Here is a 17,726-nt window from a genome sequence, read left to right as displayed (position 1 = left end):
AACACCTCTCCACCAAATATAAAGTTCCCTCTCTCGCTCTCTCATGACCATCAAATCAGACTCATGATGTTTTCAGAGGACATTCATGGTGTTTTCAGAGGCTGTAAATTGCACAGAAAATTGCCCATTTCTCTCTCATGGCGTAGCTGGTATATTAAAACTGTGTGCCATTGGGTTGACAGCACAACTCCTTAACACTAGGTCAGCAGAGGTTTGCTGTTACTGTTGTTAGGTGCCGTCGAGTCAAGTACGACTCATAGCGACCCTATGAACAAAAGATCTGAATCCTGTTCTATCCTGCGGATCCTCAAACTTCCTGACACACAGGATCCTGCTGTAGTAGTCACTGTGTCAATCCAGCTACAGTTTCCAGTCCGTTGACCACGCTTGGGTTGCACGGCCACACCTAACCCCAGAGAAGGGTGGAAGATCTAGAGCCACTAACTTGATCCTGTTTGTCTGGGGCTCTCCTAGTTTCAGCACTGAAAGTCCCAAGGCCACTAATTCCCAGGCAAACTGGCATGCTGGTCACCATGAAAGTCTCCAGAGTGTTCTCTCTGTACTAAAGAAGAGAAGCTAAATCCTGTTTCCTTTGTCTTCCAGTGTACAGTAACAACAAACTACGTATCAGGGCAGGGACTGACTGCACTTTAGGAGGCAATAGGGAAGATTACATTCATTGGAATATTTACTGTTCCTGCAAATTTGGGACATGTGTGATAGAACCCTGTATAATATACAGGTGCACTCTCTGTCCCTAAATAAAGTACCTCGAAAACGTAGTAGAGGAACCCTGTAAGACCACGAGGAACTGTTGCAAATTTAGCAAGAATGCTTAAAAGTTAACTACTGGAAATATCTTGCCAAAGATTCACCTGAGGGGGAATAGCAAAGAAATGCTTCAGATAAATCATATAAGGCACAATTTTGCCAGAAAAGAAACTCATTTTATTAAAGGGATGCATGTGAGCTATTTCTAAGGGCAGGAGCTGCAGATTTTTTACTGTCCTTTCTCTACAATGTATGGAAGGCACTCAGTACAGGTTAAAAAAACAACAACAAAAAAAAACCCCAGAGCTTACTAGTTAGCCTAGACACAATTTCCTTAACAAACAAGAGGGTATAATAACATGTAAGACAAGAAAATACCTAGGAATACCAGGGATGAACCAACATGTCTATCCTGGAGAGGGTGAAATCAGGCTACTCCCTGGAGGCAAGGATTTTGAGGCTCTGTCTCACATACTTTGGGCACGTGGCCAGGATGGACCAGTCTTTGGAGAAGGGGCATCGTGTTTGGAAGGGTGGAGGAACAGAGTGGGAGAGGAAGACCTGGGAAGAGATGGATTGATTCAGTGACTGGAGAAATGGGATTGGGTTTGTTGGAGACGATGAGATTGGGTTTGTTGGAGATGATGAGATTGGCTCAGGATAGGGCAGGGTTTAGAGCTGGTGTGCATAGGGTCGTTATGAATCACAGGTGACTCGATGGCACATAACCACCACCACCAGGGATATGAGGGGCTTAAACATTATAAAGCACTGTGGGAAGAGATTAAAGAAGACTTAGAGTGGAAAGATGCCCCATGTCTATGGATTGGGAAACTTACTATTGTTGATGTCAATACTAGCCAACATAATCTAGAAATTCAATGAACTCCCCATCAAAACTTCAATAGTTTTATTTACAGAAATAGAAAAAATAATCCTTAACTTTATAGGAGACAGCAAAACCCCAAATAGCTAAAGTAATGTTGAAAAGATCAGGACAGCGTAGGAGGAGACACACTTCCAGATTTTAAAATATACTAGAAAAGCCTGTTGCTACGGGGTTGATTCCAACTCAAGGTAACCTTCCATCAGGTATCCAGGCCATCTTCCAGCTACAAGAAGCTAGTGGATTTGAACCACTGACCTTCTGGTTTGTAGTAAAACACATAACATACTATACCACCAATGAGAGTGTGCACTGGTGGCCTAGTGATAAGAAGCTGTGCTGCAATCCTAAAGCACACAGTTTGAATCCACTAGCTGCTCTGTGGGAAAAGGATGGGTAAGCTCCTTCCATGCAATCAACGGCCTCTAAAAACCCACTGGAGGGTCAGCTACGGGTCAGTTCTGACTCAGCACACACAATTAAACTAACAATCATCAGAATAGCCTGGTGCTGACAAAACAATAAACATATACATTGATCAAACAGAATTGAGAGTCTAGAAATAAACACACATTTTTTTTATAAGGATGCCCGTTTGATTAGGAAAGAAAAACACCTCTAGCAAATGGTGCTGGGGAAACATGAAGAAAAAGGAAACTGGATCTATGCACTCCCCCCAAAAAAGCCAACTAAAAATTGATTAACCATCATATTCTAAGGAGAACATGCAGGAGCAACACTGCCAGGCCGAGCTTGAACAATGAATTATCTAAAATAACAGCAAGAACATAACTAATAACCAAAGACAAAATAAATAAATGGGACACCAAAAGAATGAAAATCTTTTATCAAAACTTTACCAAAAAGTGAAAAGACAAAGCTGGGAGGGTATCTCTAGAAACTACATATTCAATAAGAATCTGATAACCATGGACATAACACATCAACAACATAAAAAGACTAACAACCCAATCATAAAATGGGTAAAAGACTTGAACAGACATTTCAAATGTTCACCAAATGCGTGAAAAGGTGCCCAACATCATTAGTCACTAGAAAGGTCAAATAAAAAACAATGAGATACCATCTCATTCCCACTAGGATGACAACAAAAACCCAGCAGAAAATGACAGATGATAGAGAGGATACAGGGAAACTGAAACCCTTATCTATTACTTTTGGGAATGCAAATTGTATAGTCATTGTCGAAAACAGTGTAGGAGTTCCCTGAAAAACTAAGAATAGAACTATCATATGATCCAGCAATTCTCCTCATAAATACATACCTAAAAGACTGGAAAAGCAGACTCAGAGACCTGTCTCCCCGTTCCTAGCAATATTATTCACAATAGCTAAAAGGTGGGAAACCACCTAAATGCCCACCAACAGATGACTAGATAAACAAAATGTGGTACATTTATACTAAGCTGTCTTGATATGCACTAGATTATAAATGGAGCTTAAAGACATTGTGCTTAGAGCAGTAAGTCAATCACAAAAAGAACAACTCTCGTATGACGTCACTTATTAAAACGCAAATATAACAAAATCAGTTGTTATTAAGGTCAGTAATAAAAAAAGGGGGCAGAGAAGGTTAACAGTAAAAGGTGGGGGGGGGAGTCAGATTCAAGGACTAACTGCAGAGAACCTTAATATTAAGTTGCAGACCTGTAAAAAAATGGAACTGCCAAAAGTAGTATGACAGATACACTTACAACAATGAAAGGAGGGGGAAAGAGTAGCTTCTGAAGCTGCATATGTTCAACCAAACACCTTACAGGATTTCTTTCTTTGGTTTGGAAGTTAAGGGTGTATAGGATATACCACTTTTCTATCTAAGACTAAGAAAGAATCAATGCCATTGAAATGCGATGTTGGCAAAGAATTTTAAGTGTGCCACAGACTGTCAAAGAGGAATGACAAATCTGTCTTGGAAGAAATGCTGCCAGGATGCTTTTTAGAAGTGACAATGGTGAGAATTCATTTACATACTTTGGGCATGTTATTAGAAGGTGCCAGTCCATGAAGAAACAATTCATGTTTGGTTTGAAAATGAGGGAAACCCCTCAACGAGATGACACAACAGCAGAGGCTGCAATGATGGGTTCAGGTGAGGAAGGCACAGGATTGGGCAGTAATCCCTCCTGTTGCACACAAGGTCACTATGAACTGGAACCAGTACAACAGCAACTAACATTCATTTGGTAACTGGGATCATAACCTTAAAAGCTTTCAAGTGGTTGACCAAGGCATGACAATTGGCCTCTCTTTGGAGCAAAAGCAGAGTCAGGAACAGGCAGGGAGTATGGAAAGTGTGTCTAACTGCTTCCATGAACTCTGTGTCTTTGCTACAAGACCAGAATTAGATGGTGTTTGGCTACTATTTCAAATGGTCATGGCCTCCATGCTCTTTGGACACAGAGGAACCCCTGAAACCACTGCCTTGAGATAATCTTTAAAAAATTTAAGTCAAAAACACCTTAAGCCAAAAATACCCTTGAGATCTCTCTCTGTAAAATCAAAGTGAAAACAACTCAAAAGATTGGATAGGGCCATAAGCGGGCAGTGAGTTCATGTTAATGGAGGAGGAAACAACTTGAAAGGAGGGCAAGAATGGTTGCATCACTTAAAAAATGTCCTGATCACTAAATTGTATGTGGGGGAAGTGTTGAACTGGTGGCTGTTTGGCTGTGTATATTCTCAACAACCACCAAAAAAATTTGAAAAAAAACTTCTATGTGCTTTTGTTTGATCTGCAGTATTCACAAATCAGGAATTTCCAAACAGAAGCCCAAGTTTCTGTGTGTTGATAAACTGGAAGATCTGGAAACACGATTCCTGGATTTCCATAGAGCTGCTCTGGTGGAGAGATAAGCTCTCCAGCTACCAGTTACCATCACTTCCTCTAGTCTTTCACTTCTTAGGAAACGTCCGTCAGATCCTTGAGACATTAGTATCCCAAACAGCCAGTTTGGAGCACAAATTTGTATTGTAGTGGTTTCACACATTTTTATTAATGGTCACTTCCAGTACTTCTTGGGAAATTTTGGTCACCAATTCCAATGACGAAAGGTTTGCCCGGTGTTCCACAGTTCTCTTTGCAGTTTTATCCACAGCGGACTAATTTAAGAGAGAGGTTAGTAAGTTACCATTTCTTAATTGTTTATTTACTACCACTACTATTATTTGTTAACATGGGGAATTGCTAATACCTTCTTTACCTCACATAAATCAGTTTTCTTGAAGGCATTTAAGTATTCTTTGATGTATAAAAATGTGAATAAAAATTTGAATGACTCAAAACCAATAGCAATAGTTAACATTCATTTAACAGTCTGAGCAACTGCCTGTGCTGTAGAGCCTGGTATTATCCCAACACACATCCTCTGACCATCTCAGGTTCTCATTTTGAAGCAAGAAGATAGAAATAAATAAATCATTCACTCAAAATCATTTAGCTAGTGACTATTAGAGATGATTAACAACAAATTGTTGCTGTTGAGTCATTTCAGCTCATGGTGACATAGGACAGAATAGGACATTGCCCTGTTCTCTTCTCATGATCGCTGATACACTTGAGATCATTGTTTAAGTCACTGTGAATCGTGAGTGCTTCCCAAAGCAACTCCCCACAGGTTTCATCTTCCAAAACCCACTGTCACTGAGTCCATTATAATGCCAGACTACCTACCCTCCATCAGCTTCCCAAGGCTGTCATTTGTTAGGGAAAGAGACTAATTAACTTTCTCTGTGGATCCAAATTACCAGCTGCAGCCCTACGTGAAATCAACAGGTAATCTATAGGACTTGTAACTTTGGCTAATTTCTACAAACAGACTGCCAAACTTTCTTTTTAGTCTGTCTTACTTTGGTAGAGCCACTGAAAACTGTCCAACATGGGGGACTTGCTGGTATTTGGACTACTACTGAAAATTTCCAGCATCACAGAAACACACAAACCAACACAGAACTGACAGGTGGTAGAAAATAAAACTAAATTTATGCATTTTAGCTCAAGAAAATAGCAAACAACATACTGTCCATCACCATTACTGACAAAGGATTGGCACATTTTATAGCAAAACAGAATTTTAATGATCAGATTCAACTTGTTTTAAAGATGGAAGCAGGTCAGCAAGACTACTTTTCATTCAAAACTCAAACACATCAAGCAGCATCATTCTGTGCTTACAGCAAGAAACCACTTTATGAAGGTACCAGGTTCCTGATTTCAGCAAGTTCAGATTCTGCAGCCAGAAGTCGCCCACTCAACTCTTCTTTCACAGGAACACACCAATGGAGAAAGCTTACCGCAAGCTCTGCTTCCAAGTTATATTGCTTGTCACCTCTCGCCATTTTCAGGCTACCCTACCTAAGACGCAGAAAATATTCTCTGCCTCCGTGTCTAATCCAGTTGGGTTTTTAAAGTTAACGTCCATAAGCAATTGTGTTGACAGGACCTGACCATTTACATAAAAGAAGAGTAATGTTGACATTGAATTTCCATTTATAAAGCCTTGTAATGAACTTTGATACATTTCTTGTATAAAAGCATTTAAAAATGGATATGGTATTTCATAATTCATTGCATAATAAAAAATTTGTGCTATCAAAGTAAAAAAAAAAACCACTGCAGAATTACCTAATTATGAACATTTCCTAATGTGAAACAGAAAGCAGACCTTCATTAAAATGGTGTCAAATTCCTTGTGTTTCTCTTTTTAAAGTGGACAACTTTCCTGCCAAATCTGACCACGTAACTGCCTGCCCTACTGTGGGGCGACATTCCATTCCCTTCAGAAACCTTCCCTGCTGCTCACCTACATGGTTCAGCATCAGTCTGTAAATACCCACAGGTCAGCAAATAGTAAAGGACTTCAAAATGACTTAAAATACTACTTAAAATACAAGTCAATGACTTAAAATTCTCATTCAGTGATCATCAAAAAGAGAAATGTGTGGGGAAAACCAACTTTGATTTTAAACATTCTTTTCTGATGGCTTCATGGCACTTCAACTGTATTTTGGAATAACATTTCACATGAAATACTAAAATTTCACAGGAATTTCATTTTTAAAAAGGCTCTAGATTACATTATGTGATGGAAAGTTCTCCACCATCTTAATGCTGATATTTTTCAATATTTCAGTTACTTTTGGTATTGAAGAGCTTCAATAAAAAACCATAAAAGATGAAATGGCCAGAGATTTCTATTCACTACTTTCCTTTTTTACTAAAAGAAAAAACAAAAAACAAAACCCCAAAAAACCAAAACAACCACCAAACCTCAAACCCACTGCCATTGAGTTGGAATCCACTCACAGCTGACCCTCTGAGTTTCTGAGGCTTATATATCACACAGGATTGTCCATCTTATTTCCTAGGAGCCATTAGGAGAGGAGCATCATAGGGGTAAAGGCTTTGGGTTAGCAGGAAACTCCCTATGAACTATGCCAGAAGGAAATGAAATTACTACAAAAGTATCCTTTACTTAAAGCTTTCTAACCTTCAAATTGACAGAACAACCATCTTTTTAAGTTCTTTTCAAATTCCTGTCTGGTAGCATCACAGATGGTAATTGCACTACTGCTACAACACGTGGCCTTACTAACACCTTACTAATAGCTTTGTCAGATACACACCACTCAAGACTGTTTTTAGAGAGCTGAGTGACATTTGCTCATCAATCTCCCATCATCTTCCATATTAAACAGGATGGGTTCCAAAGATCTTTGTCCTGCAAGGGCTTAGGTGGACTTTGGCGTTTGGAAATGCCCTATGGGAATTCCCGTGGCAGGGAGGGTCTGCTGCTGAGTTCCCGGGACAGTTGATAACCAACCATGCCACTTACTCATTGGCATGGTTTCTACAGTGAAATAAGTGATCGTTCAGGCTTACTCTTCAAGGCACCTTAGGATTTCTTTCTTCCCATTTAAATCACTTTTATAGTCTTACTTTCTTTGTGCCTCAAGGCACATCCAGGACAGGAATCCCTTTTGCAAAATCCACACAAGCAGCACTTCCTTTTTACCTGGATATTTCGAAGTACTACAAACACATTCTAATCTGAGAAAGAAAATTCAATCCAGGGTGAGTTCTTTTAAGTTGAATCAGCCTCTCTGTAATTTCCATCTTTTGATCCTAGAGCTGCTTGTTGGAATCATATGAAGAATAAAGCTGTTCTCAGTTCAGGAAACACATCAAGATCCAGATTTGTATGTACTCCCAAGGATTTTAAGGCCCCAGGGGAGTTTAGAGAGGATCTTTCAGTTCCCTACATCAAATCAGAAGGGCAAAGTGACTTGGTGCAGGCCATACATCTGGTTAGTAGAATTAAGCTCATTTTTCGCCATAGCTCTTCCCTTCTTGGATGTACAGTTAACCAAGTTCTTCTCACATTTATACTCAAATTAACTAGTGGCATCCCAACATCCCCTCAGATTTTACTAGTCAAGTAACTTTACCTGGAAATATTATAGGAAATGACCAACAATATGTTAACACTCTAATATGGAAACACTTGTTTATCAACATTTTATATGCTTTATTGAAAGTTGACAAGTGCAACAGTTAAATACAGTGACAACTTACAAGTGTGTAGAGAACATGCACAGAAACATATGCATATAACTACTATACAGGTAATATGCAGAAACCTCTACTGGGAAATCCACTTCCTTAGCTAGAACGGATCATTGTTCAAAGTATTCAACCAGCTCAATCAAAAGACTTTAGTAACAAGGACTTACTTCGGATATTCAGCAGCTAAAAGACTTCAGATTACACAAAGAGACTAATTGTGCCAAATCTTTTAAATTTCTCTAGGGGTGGTTTCTTCACAGAGCATTTTATATGAAGATCTAAATAGAAAAGACAATCTACACCCCTTCAGACAGCCAATGAAACATTGAAATTTCAATCTGTACAACCTAAATAGTAGTTACAGTCCTCTATTGTACAAAATAGTATACTACATACACAAATATACAATAAGCAAAACAACCTTCATGGTAAAGATAGCCTAGGTCCCAGCTACCTGCCACCGTTTAGTCACTAATAGTTTTGTGTCATTCACTGTTTCAGAAAGAGGCACAGTACTATTGTTTATGGGTTTTGGTGACAGAAGTCAAGTTGTACAATGAACTATGTTTTCCCTCAGGAGAAGCGAGGCTGTACAGTCTTTAACCTTCTTCTCAGGTTCCTCATGGGGAAAGAGGGGAAGGCAGCCCATGGAGGACTCCACTGCGTCATAACCCCATGGATCCAACTACTTGCAAGCAGACGAGAACTCTTGAAGTAGGGGTGGGGAGCAGTGCAGGGATGGAAAGGCACACAGCTCCTCAGCAAGAATAAAACCATTTCTCAGGTATTTGCCAAGCTGCATAAGGTCCCAGTATATCCATGCTAATTCTCTCATTAACCTTTAACTCAGCTAAGAGATTTCTTCAAGCCAAAAGCATGTGAGTGTTTAATACTGGAGGGGAAAAAAATGAGAATGGCATATGTCAATCTCACGTCTCTTTTGCAGCGAGCAATGAAATGGGTGACTGTGGAGGTGGATCCCGCTAGTCCATCTTCTCGGGCGTCTGGTCAGTTTGGATGGCAGCGCCGGCCAGTTCTGCGGGGGCCCAGGGGCTATGCGGTGGGTCCTGAGCCCTGGGAGGCCGGCTGAGCAGGGGGCTGCGAGCTCCCCTGGGGCTGCGAGGTGGCAGGGGGCGAGCCAGTCTGCAGCTGGGCCTGAAACTGGGCCAGCTGCTCAGGACTGGCCAGCGTCTTCAGCAGATTGTTTTCCTGCTCCAGCTGGGAATTTTTCTCGATTAGTTCTTTGATCTGTTCTTTGAGGACCTCCACTTCCTCTCTCACGGCATACATCAAATGGCTTTTTACCAGATCCTGAAGGGGGGAGGGGGGGGGAACGGGGAAAAGAAAAACAAAAATCTTTACTTAGAGGTTGCGATTATCCAGACTCCGGGATTTCTAAAACACTATTTTGCAGGGCTTTCCCTAACCATTTACACGTTCTGCCATTCGCGTTCATTAAGCGACCACAGCCGCACACCACTGGATTCAATGTGATAGAGACTCTCGAGATTGCCTTGCCCGCTGACACTCTGGGGGGGCTGTACTACGGGGGGGGTGTCGTACCATGGCAGCCGGCCCCGCGGGGTCTCGGGGCTCCGGACGCCAGCGCGGCCGCCCCGCCCCGCCAGCCCCGAGCTGCCTCCCGCGGCACCAGCTGCAGCCGGTTCTTACAGAGCATGCTGCCGCATTTTCCTCCCTCCACCCCCACAGCCCGGCCGCGATCACGCTGACGTCACAGAAACCGGCGGCCTCGTAACCAACCGGAGCCCGAGTTATTTATAGCTCCGAATTAAAGGATCCGAGTTTGCCTAGCAACAGTGGGGAGAGAATCCCGTGAGAAGAGCCACAGGCTCTGCTCCAATAACAAAGAACAGCCAAGGCGGAAATAAAAAAATAGGAGAAATCCAGGCAGAGGCTGAGAAAACAAAACTTTTCTCCGGCTGCCCTTCATTGTGCGGTAACCTATAGCACTAGGGATCTGTGCGGACACGGCCTAGGGGGCCTGTCTCCCGAGAGCCACCCACCCACCCCGTGGGACCGCCGGAGCCCACCCCAGCCACAGCGCTCGCTGCGCCGTGCCCACGATCGGGCAGGCGTCCAGCCGCAGTCTCTTCCCAATTCCCAGCCAAACGGGTCCTTTCTGCAAGACCCCTGCCCGGCGGGGCGAAACTAGGAAGGGCGCAGTAGAGCCCTGAAGGGGCTTTTTCCGCCTGTAGCGGCCGCGGGCGAGCAGGGCTCCGGGCTGGGAAAATGGAGTCGGCGCCGGCATTGCTACATGTAGTGGACAGCAGTCCACGTCCTCCCAACTGCTGGATGCACCGCTTCCAACCCATCCAGAAGCAATGATCGCAAATCGGTACCTACCATCGCTTGCTCGATTTTGTTGTCAATAGCTACCACACTTGCACCAGAGGAGCTGGAAAAGAGGGGGGAAAAGATCAACGATAAATGGAATTTGTTACAAATCCAAGATTTCTTCTTTAAAGGGTCTCACTTCTGTGATGTTCCTAGCATAATTTTTTTGGGAACACTCTTTAACGATATGTAATGGATAAGAAAGACATTTCCTTAGAGAGCCACAAAGGAAGGACTAAATTACATAATGTGTAAAAAGCCTGTTCTTTACCCAGATGGGTGAAAAGCAGGGTATGCTTTCAGAAAGCAAGATCCATGTCACCGTAGTCTCTCAGAAATGGACAAAGGAATTCCGCTGGCTATCTTCCACCTGCATATTACAAATTTCTTACTAGTACATTTAAAAACACTATCCATACAGCCGACATTTACCTATTGTCAAGTCTCACAGATGCGTTTTCAGTCCCCAGCAAGGATGACAAGAAAGAAATCGAAAAATGTCTCAGTTGGTAAACTCCTAGATCCATCGCCACTGGTCTACACCATTGGGATTTCATGCAATTGCAGCCAAAAACACCCTCGCGGGAAAGGAGAGGGGGGAAAAAGGGAACACCTGCAGCCTTGTTCAAGCTAGATAAAATCGTCTAGCTTTCTGCAGCCCACAAACAAATCAGTCGCCCTAATTTAAGGAAACTCGGCTTCTGGGTCTTGGCGATCCAGAGAGATGCGGAGCCGAGGGCTGTGAGAGAAGCCTGGGAAAACAGCAGCTCAGTTCTCGGCTCTAGACCAGGTCTCCCGGTTTTAGGGCATAATATATGCAGGGAGGAGCCGTGCCGATTGGCCGGCCAGCCCTTGGGCCCGCCCCTCCTCTTCCCAGCCCGCCTCCCGCCTCCCCGCCCCCATCTCCTGATCCTGCTCCGGGTTCGGGTGGGCTGGCCCAGGCCGCGCGCGGAGGGATCTGCGCGGGGCCGCCCAGGGCCTTCGCGGACCCACCCCCCACCCCCCACCCCGGCGGCAGCTTCGGCGCAAAACATCAAATGTCCCTGAGAAAATACGACCGGGTCTTCGCACGTGCTTACGTTTAAGGGAGTCGGACCCCCGGAGCTGCCTGTCCCCGTGGCTGCAGAACGGCGAGAGCTTCCTATTTGCAACCAGAACCGTCTGCTCTACTGGGCATGCCCAGTCCCACCGCTAAAGACTTGCAGGAGCTCCAGTGTCTCGATTTCAATCATCTTCTGGCTCTTACAGGCAGGAGCAATGGGAGGGCTTTATAGCAGATTTTACGTATTAGGATAACAATCATATATTTTTTAAAAGTTTCTTTAGCTAGTGGGTTTTTAAAGTAGGGGATTGAGATTTGTATTTTGAGAGGGAATAGCTTTCTATGAATGTTATCCTTTACTTGGAAAAACAACTCCCCCCAAATACCACATATTCTTTGCTACCCACTGCCATCTAGTCGGTTCAGAGCTTGCCTCTACGGGGCTCTGGTGGTGGTTATACACCTTTGAGTCTGAACAGATTCATAGCTGACCCTTCAGATTTTCAAAGGCAGTAAATCGCATGGGAGGGGGCTGCCTGTCTTTCTCCAATCTAGTTTCTCCCATCTTTTTCCTGGTGGTTTGATCCGCAAACCTTTCTGTAGGTAAGCAGGTTAAGTACTACACCACTAAAGAACCAAAACAAACCCACAATCGTCTAGTCATCCGATACATAGTGAGACCTCACTGGATTTCCAAAGTTGGAAATCTTTACTGGAGTAAAGTGCTCATCTTTCTCCCATGGAGTAGCTGGGCTCAAAACGCTAATCCCTCCATTAGTAGTTAAACATTTAATTTTTCAGGTCACCAGAGCTGTTTTATTCTTTGCTAGACATAAGTTAATTAAATAAAAAAGGATTCTCCAAATTGCCCTCAGTGCTGTAAACAATAAAAGGTAACCCCTCACTTTACAATCAGAATCTTCTCACTAATACCTTTTCCATTCATAGCTAGAAAAGTAAAATCTATAGGAAAAAATAATACATAGACTATTTCCAGGAAGGCCTAAAGGTGAGATCTTGAAAGTGCCAACTCCATAAAGAACCTCTGCTCCTTACCATCAGAGGGACTGAAAACTTTTTATTTTTGTTCACTATTTGGAAGCAGAAGTGGCATCCACTTCCTAAACAACATGCCTCCAGAAACTCTATGAACTTTGATAAATGTTAATAGTTGTAGAGGAGCTTCAGGCCTTTTGTTCATAGGGTCGCTATGAGTCATGCTCGACTTGAAGGCAATCAACATTACAAACTATGTATTCAAAGCACAGAACCCCTTTAAGTTAAGTCTTTTTGCTAATTCACAGAACTACCTGAAAAAAGTATTTTGGTAGTGCTTACAAATGGTTACGGAATCAAGAGATTGAATACAGTTCCCTCCATTCCACTCTCAGGGCCACAGTGACCTACCTCTCCAAACCCAACTAAAGATCAGTATGAGTGTACAGCAGCCCAACCTCTTATAAAACTTAGTTTAAATTAATTAAATGTATTTATAAGGACATTTGAATTAAAATTACACTTCAATATATTATAAATCTACAGCCTAAAGTTTGCTTACTTATCATGGAGATAATAAAATTGTCAAGTCAATATACTTAAGCAGGGCTACTTAACCTGTACAATACTGCCCTCTAATGGCGTACTACTATAAAAACAAAAATGTACAAAAGGCTAACTCATGAGTCAGAACTGACAGCTGAACCTTCCAGCAGGTTATGAGGCTGTCAACCCCATGGCAGACTCCATCTTTCTCTCCTGGAGCGGCTAGTGGATTAGAACTTTGTACCTTTCGGTTGGCACTGCAACATCATAGGTAATTCCAATACAGAATTTGATAACAGAATGTATCTATTTATCTGTCCATCTGGTCCGTCCATACAAGCATAAGATTGGGCAGTCTCCCTCCGTGTGATTAACTACCTCTGAAAACCCGATGGTTTTTTAATAGATAAAAACCCTCTAAAGGATCAGCTCCTTACCAGTAGGCAACCAAAGCACGCACGCGCACACACGTTACTTAGTGGTAAGGAGTTCTGCTGCCAATTCAAAGGCACAGTTCGAATTCACCAGCTGATCGAAGGAAAAAGTCTCCGCTATATGATTGAACTTGATGGTAAATAACAAAAACAATTCATATATACATGAATCTCATTTTTTCTCTTAACATTTTTTCCTTAAAATTGCAATCAGAATCTCTTGTACATTTTATTTATTTATTTATCTACCTACGTATGTATGTATGTATGTATGTATGTATGTATGTATTTATTTTTGCCTTTGAATGTCATGTTGATGAAGAATATTGAATAGAACAAAAGAATGAACGAACTGCTTTGGGAGAAGTAAACCAGAATATTTCTTAAAATAGAAGCTGGCTACGGTTAGGTGGCCTTATTTTTTGCCAATGCCTTCAGTGAACACTGAACTTCTTTTATTACCATTGATTCTTTTTTCCTCTTTTTTAATTATTAATTTTAATGAAAGTTTACAAAGACTTTGCTGCCTTCATTTTGGACTCCTGTCATGACCATAATACTGAAATCACATATCCCTTTTAAACAGTTCTCTCCCTCATCTGTTTCAATGCAGTATACATTATTTATCCCCTCTTTCTCAGTCTTCCCCCAACCCCTATGTCAGTTCTCTTTTATAACAGTGGCATCAGGCAGTATTTGTCTTTTTGTGACTGAGATATTTCACTCAGCATAATGTCCTCCAGGGTCACCCATTTTGAATAATATTGCATGCGTTCCTTGTTTTTCAATGCAGCATGGAATTCTATTGAGTGAATATACCACAGCTCCTCTATCCATTCGTTTGTTGATGAACACTTGGGTTGTTTCCAACTCTTTGCTATTGTGAACAAAGCTGCAATAAACATGGGTGTGCATATATCTGCTTGGGTGGCAGTTATGTTTTCTTTAGGGTTTATTCCCAGTAATGGAACTGCTGGGTCAAATGGTATTTCTGTTTGCACCATCCAGCCTTAGTGGTTGCACCATTTTACACTCCCACCAACAGTGAATAAGTGTTCCAGTTTCTCCACAACCTCGCCAGCATCTGTTGTTTACTGTTCTGTTAAATTTTGCTATTCTTGCTGAAGTGAGATGGTATCTCATAGTTGTTTTGTGTACATTCTCTTAAATTCACCTAATGCTGGTGGAAACTCTCAAACAATGTCATTAATATCACATGCAAGCACAATACTGCTGAGGATCAATTAAAAATGGTTAGAAAAGTAACACAGATAGTAAACTGGCAGAAGTTCAAGCAAAATTTAGAAGTTAGAAGAAACCACGGCACCAGGGACATCATTGTTGATGTCAGACTGATCTTGGCTGAAAGTAAAGAATATCAGAAGACTATCTACCTGTGTTTTATTGACTATGCAAAGGCATCTTACTACATGTATCTTAAGTTGTGGCAGACATAGAGAGGAATGGGAATCCCACAGCACTTAACTGTGCTCATGCGAATCCTACTACCAGGACCAAGAGGCTGTTGTGCAAACAGAGCAGGGGAATTCTGCATAGTTTAGGATTAAGGGTGTGAACCAGGGTTGTATTCTCTCTTCATACCTATTCAATACATATGCTGAGCAAATGATTCAAGAAGCTGGACTCTATGAAGAGGAATGTATCATCAGGATTGGAAGGAGACTCATCAATAATTTATGTTATGCAGATGAAATAATCTTGCTTGCTGAAAGTGAGGAGGACTTGAAAAAGTTGTTGCAGAAGATCAAGGAATGCAGCCTTCAGTAATGATTGCATATCAATGTCAAGAAAACAAAGATTCTTACCACTGGACTGATAGGCAACATCATGATGGATCAAGAAGACTGAAATTGTCAACAGTTTCCTCTTGCTTGGATAAACACCCTTTATACCAGCAGTCAGGAAATAAGGAGATGCATTGCACTGGGAAAATCTGCAATTAGGGATCTCTCCAAATTACTACGGAGTAATGATGTCAGTTTGAGGACTAAGGTTTATCTGATTCAGGCCATAGTCTTTCTAATCACTTGCTATGCATCTGAGAGCTGGATAGTAGGGATGAAAGAAGAAAAACTGATGCCTTTGAGCTGTGGTGCTGGAGAAGAGCACTGAACATCCCATGGACGGCCAAAAGAACAAATAAATATGTGTTGGAGAGGGTGCAGCTAGAGTGCTCTTTGGATGCAAGAATGATGATGCTTTGCCTCACATACTTTGGACATGTTGCTAGGAGGGGGCTATTCCTTGGAGAAGGATATAATGCTGGGAAGGGTGGAGGGTCAGCAAAAGAGAGGAAGACTTGCAATCAGATGGATTGACACGGGGACTGCTGCAATGGGCTTTTTTGTGTGAGGTGCAGGATAGAATAGGGTTCAGATCTTTTGTTCATAGGGTTGTTATGAGTTGTACTCAACTCAAGGGTGCCTAACAACAGCAGTGCTGGTGGAGATGTAACTGGTTTTAGAAATTGTCCAAAGTGATTAGGGACCAAAATTCGTTAAGTAGTAGATTATAAAGAAAGTGACTCTCTCTTGGCTCAAAAACCAAAGCATGATATTATTTTTAATTGTAAGATTCATATTATTCTCCTAAATTTAAGGCCATACCTTTAAGAAACATATTTAACTATTATTTTATTTTATAAAAATCTTTAAGAATATATTATCATCTCATGTAGGATAAGTTTCTTTATAGAAGGCTGATTTTTTAGTGATGGAAACATATGCATAAGCATGTAGAAGTTAGACACATCACCAAACGAAGAATAGCATCAAATGGAGGCATTTCTGGGAATCATGGGAGTTAGCCAAGGTGACCTTTCTTTTTTTTTTTTTTTACAGTAGACAAGGGATGAAACAATCATAATTATAAGGAAACCAGGTATTTAATCCCTGTAACAATGCTAAAAAGAATTATCTTTTTTTATCACATGATAGTTTCTGTATTTCAAAAAGGTAGGTATAGCTAGAGTTAAATGTGAATTAATTCTAACTTCAGAGGCAACATTTTAAAGGAATTATCACTTTAAGTTATAAAATAGTTTAGAAACAAAAATATCTAAGGGCATATAAAAAAGAAAGTTTAAAAGATTACAGAATTCACTGAATTTTATTTGTGATATTCTTTAGCACAGAAAAGTTTGTTATGCTATCCTTTCAATAATTTAAACAGCTCATTTATTAAATTATGGAGAAAAACCCACATACCACTGTCCATCTGTTGATGGTATTGTGGTTCTTTCCAGTGCTTTGCTATTTTAAATAAAAGTGCAAGAAACATCCTTGTATATACATTCTTGACGATAATGTCTGTACTTAGAATCTGCTGGGCCATTGAACACTCAACCAAAAAAATAATAAGCTGATCAACAATATAGTCCTTTATCATCATGTTCCAGAGTCTTAAAATGGAAAATACACAATTTGGAAAAAGTGGGAAAGGAAATAGGGGAGAAGGCCATAGAGAAAAAGCCGTAGTCAGAAATGTCTGAGGCAAATGACAATGATTACTTTCAACTGCTCTGTCTGCAAGAGAAAGCATCTATGTGTCATGTGCCCATGTAGAATTGCTGAAAGGAAGACAAATACTACAGTGTCTCCAGAAGAGAAGCCTAAAGGCACAGAAGAAGAGTGCCTGGTAGCCACTAGGAGGTCTCATTTAGGTGAGGAATCTGCAGTACAGGGTACAGCCTGGCCAGTCCCCATGTGGGTAGAAAGAGCCCTTGTTAACAAATGCTTTGTTGTTAGCTTCTCCGGAGTTCCAGAAACTCACAGGAGCCTTTGTATAATGGAAAGAAACATTGCTTAGTGGTCTAGGGCACCCCAATAGGCTGATAGGCTGTGGATCAGATTGGATTAGACCTTTGTGATCCACGCTATTTTCATTAACTCCATATACACGTGAAAGTGAACTTCCCCCTCCCTCTCTACCATGGCTTTCAGTTCAGTCACCTTTGCATAATGGTAGCAAACACCCTATGGAACAGAATTGATCCATCTGTCTCAATTTAGCAGCACGTTTTCCATACTTGTGCTGACTCCGCCAATACAGGCACAATTGGGACTCTAGCCCTCACAGGATGATGATATAATA

At 41.5% G+C, this 17,726-nt stretch overlaps 1 protein-coding gene across 2 annotated transcripts in view; it reads right to left on the bottom strand.

Annotated features, from left to right (window-relative positions):
* Positions 1 to 8,184: 8,184 nt before the first annotated feature.
* LOC102876821 (TSC22 domain family protein 1-like) overlaps positions 8,185 to 17,726 on the bottom strand; it is a 166,988-nt gene continuing 157,446 nt past the window's right edge. The window contains exons 1-3 of one of the 2 annotated variants that reach the window (XM_006884561.1): positions 11,028 to 11,382; positions 10,605 to 10,656; positions 9,294 to 9,551 (exon numbers count right to left, since the gene is read on the bottom strand). In XM_006884561.1, coding sequence (XP_006884623.1) covers positions 9,294 to 9,551; positions 10,605 to 10,656; positions 11,028 to 11,152 — 435 coding nt within the window. In that variant the 5' untranslated portion in view covers positions 11,153 to 11,382. Of the gene's footprint in view, positions 9,552 to 10,604; positions 10,657 to 11,027; positions 11,383 to 17,726 lie in introns of those variants that run through there. The other variant, XM_006884560.1, reaches the window with a different exon arrangement.

The sequence above is a fragment of the Elephantulus edwardii genome, unplaced genomic scaffold (genome assembly GCF_000299155.1).
Source record: "Elephantulus edwardii isolate Elephantulus edwardi_28Jun2011 unplaced genomic scaffold, EleEdw1.0 scaffold00036, whole genome shotgun sequence".
Classification (NCBI taxonomy): Eukaryota; Metazoa; Chordata; class Mammalia; order Macroscelidea; family Macroscelididae; genus Elephantulus; species Elephantulus edwardii.
Note: the sequence above shows the minus strand (reverse complement) of the source record. Positions and strands in the feature narration are given on the sequence as shown.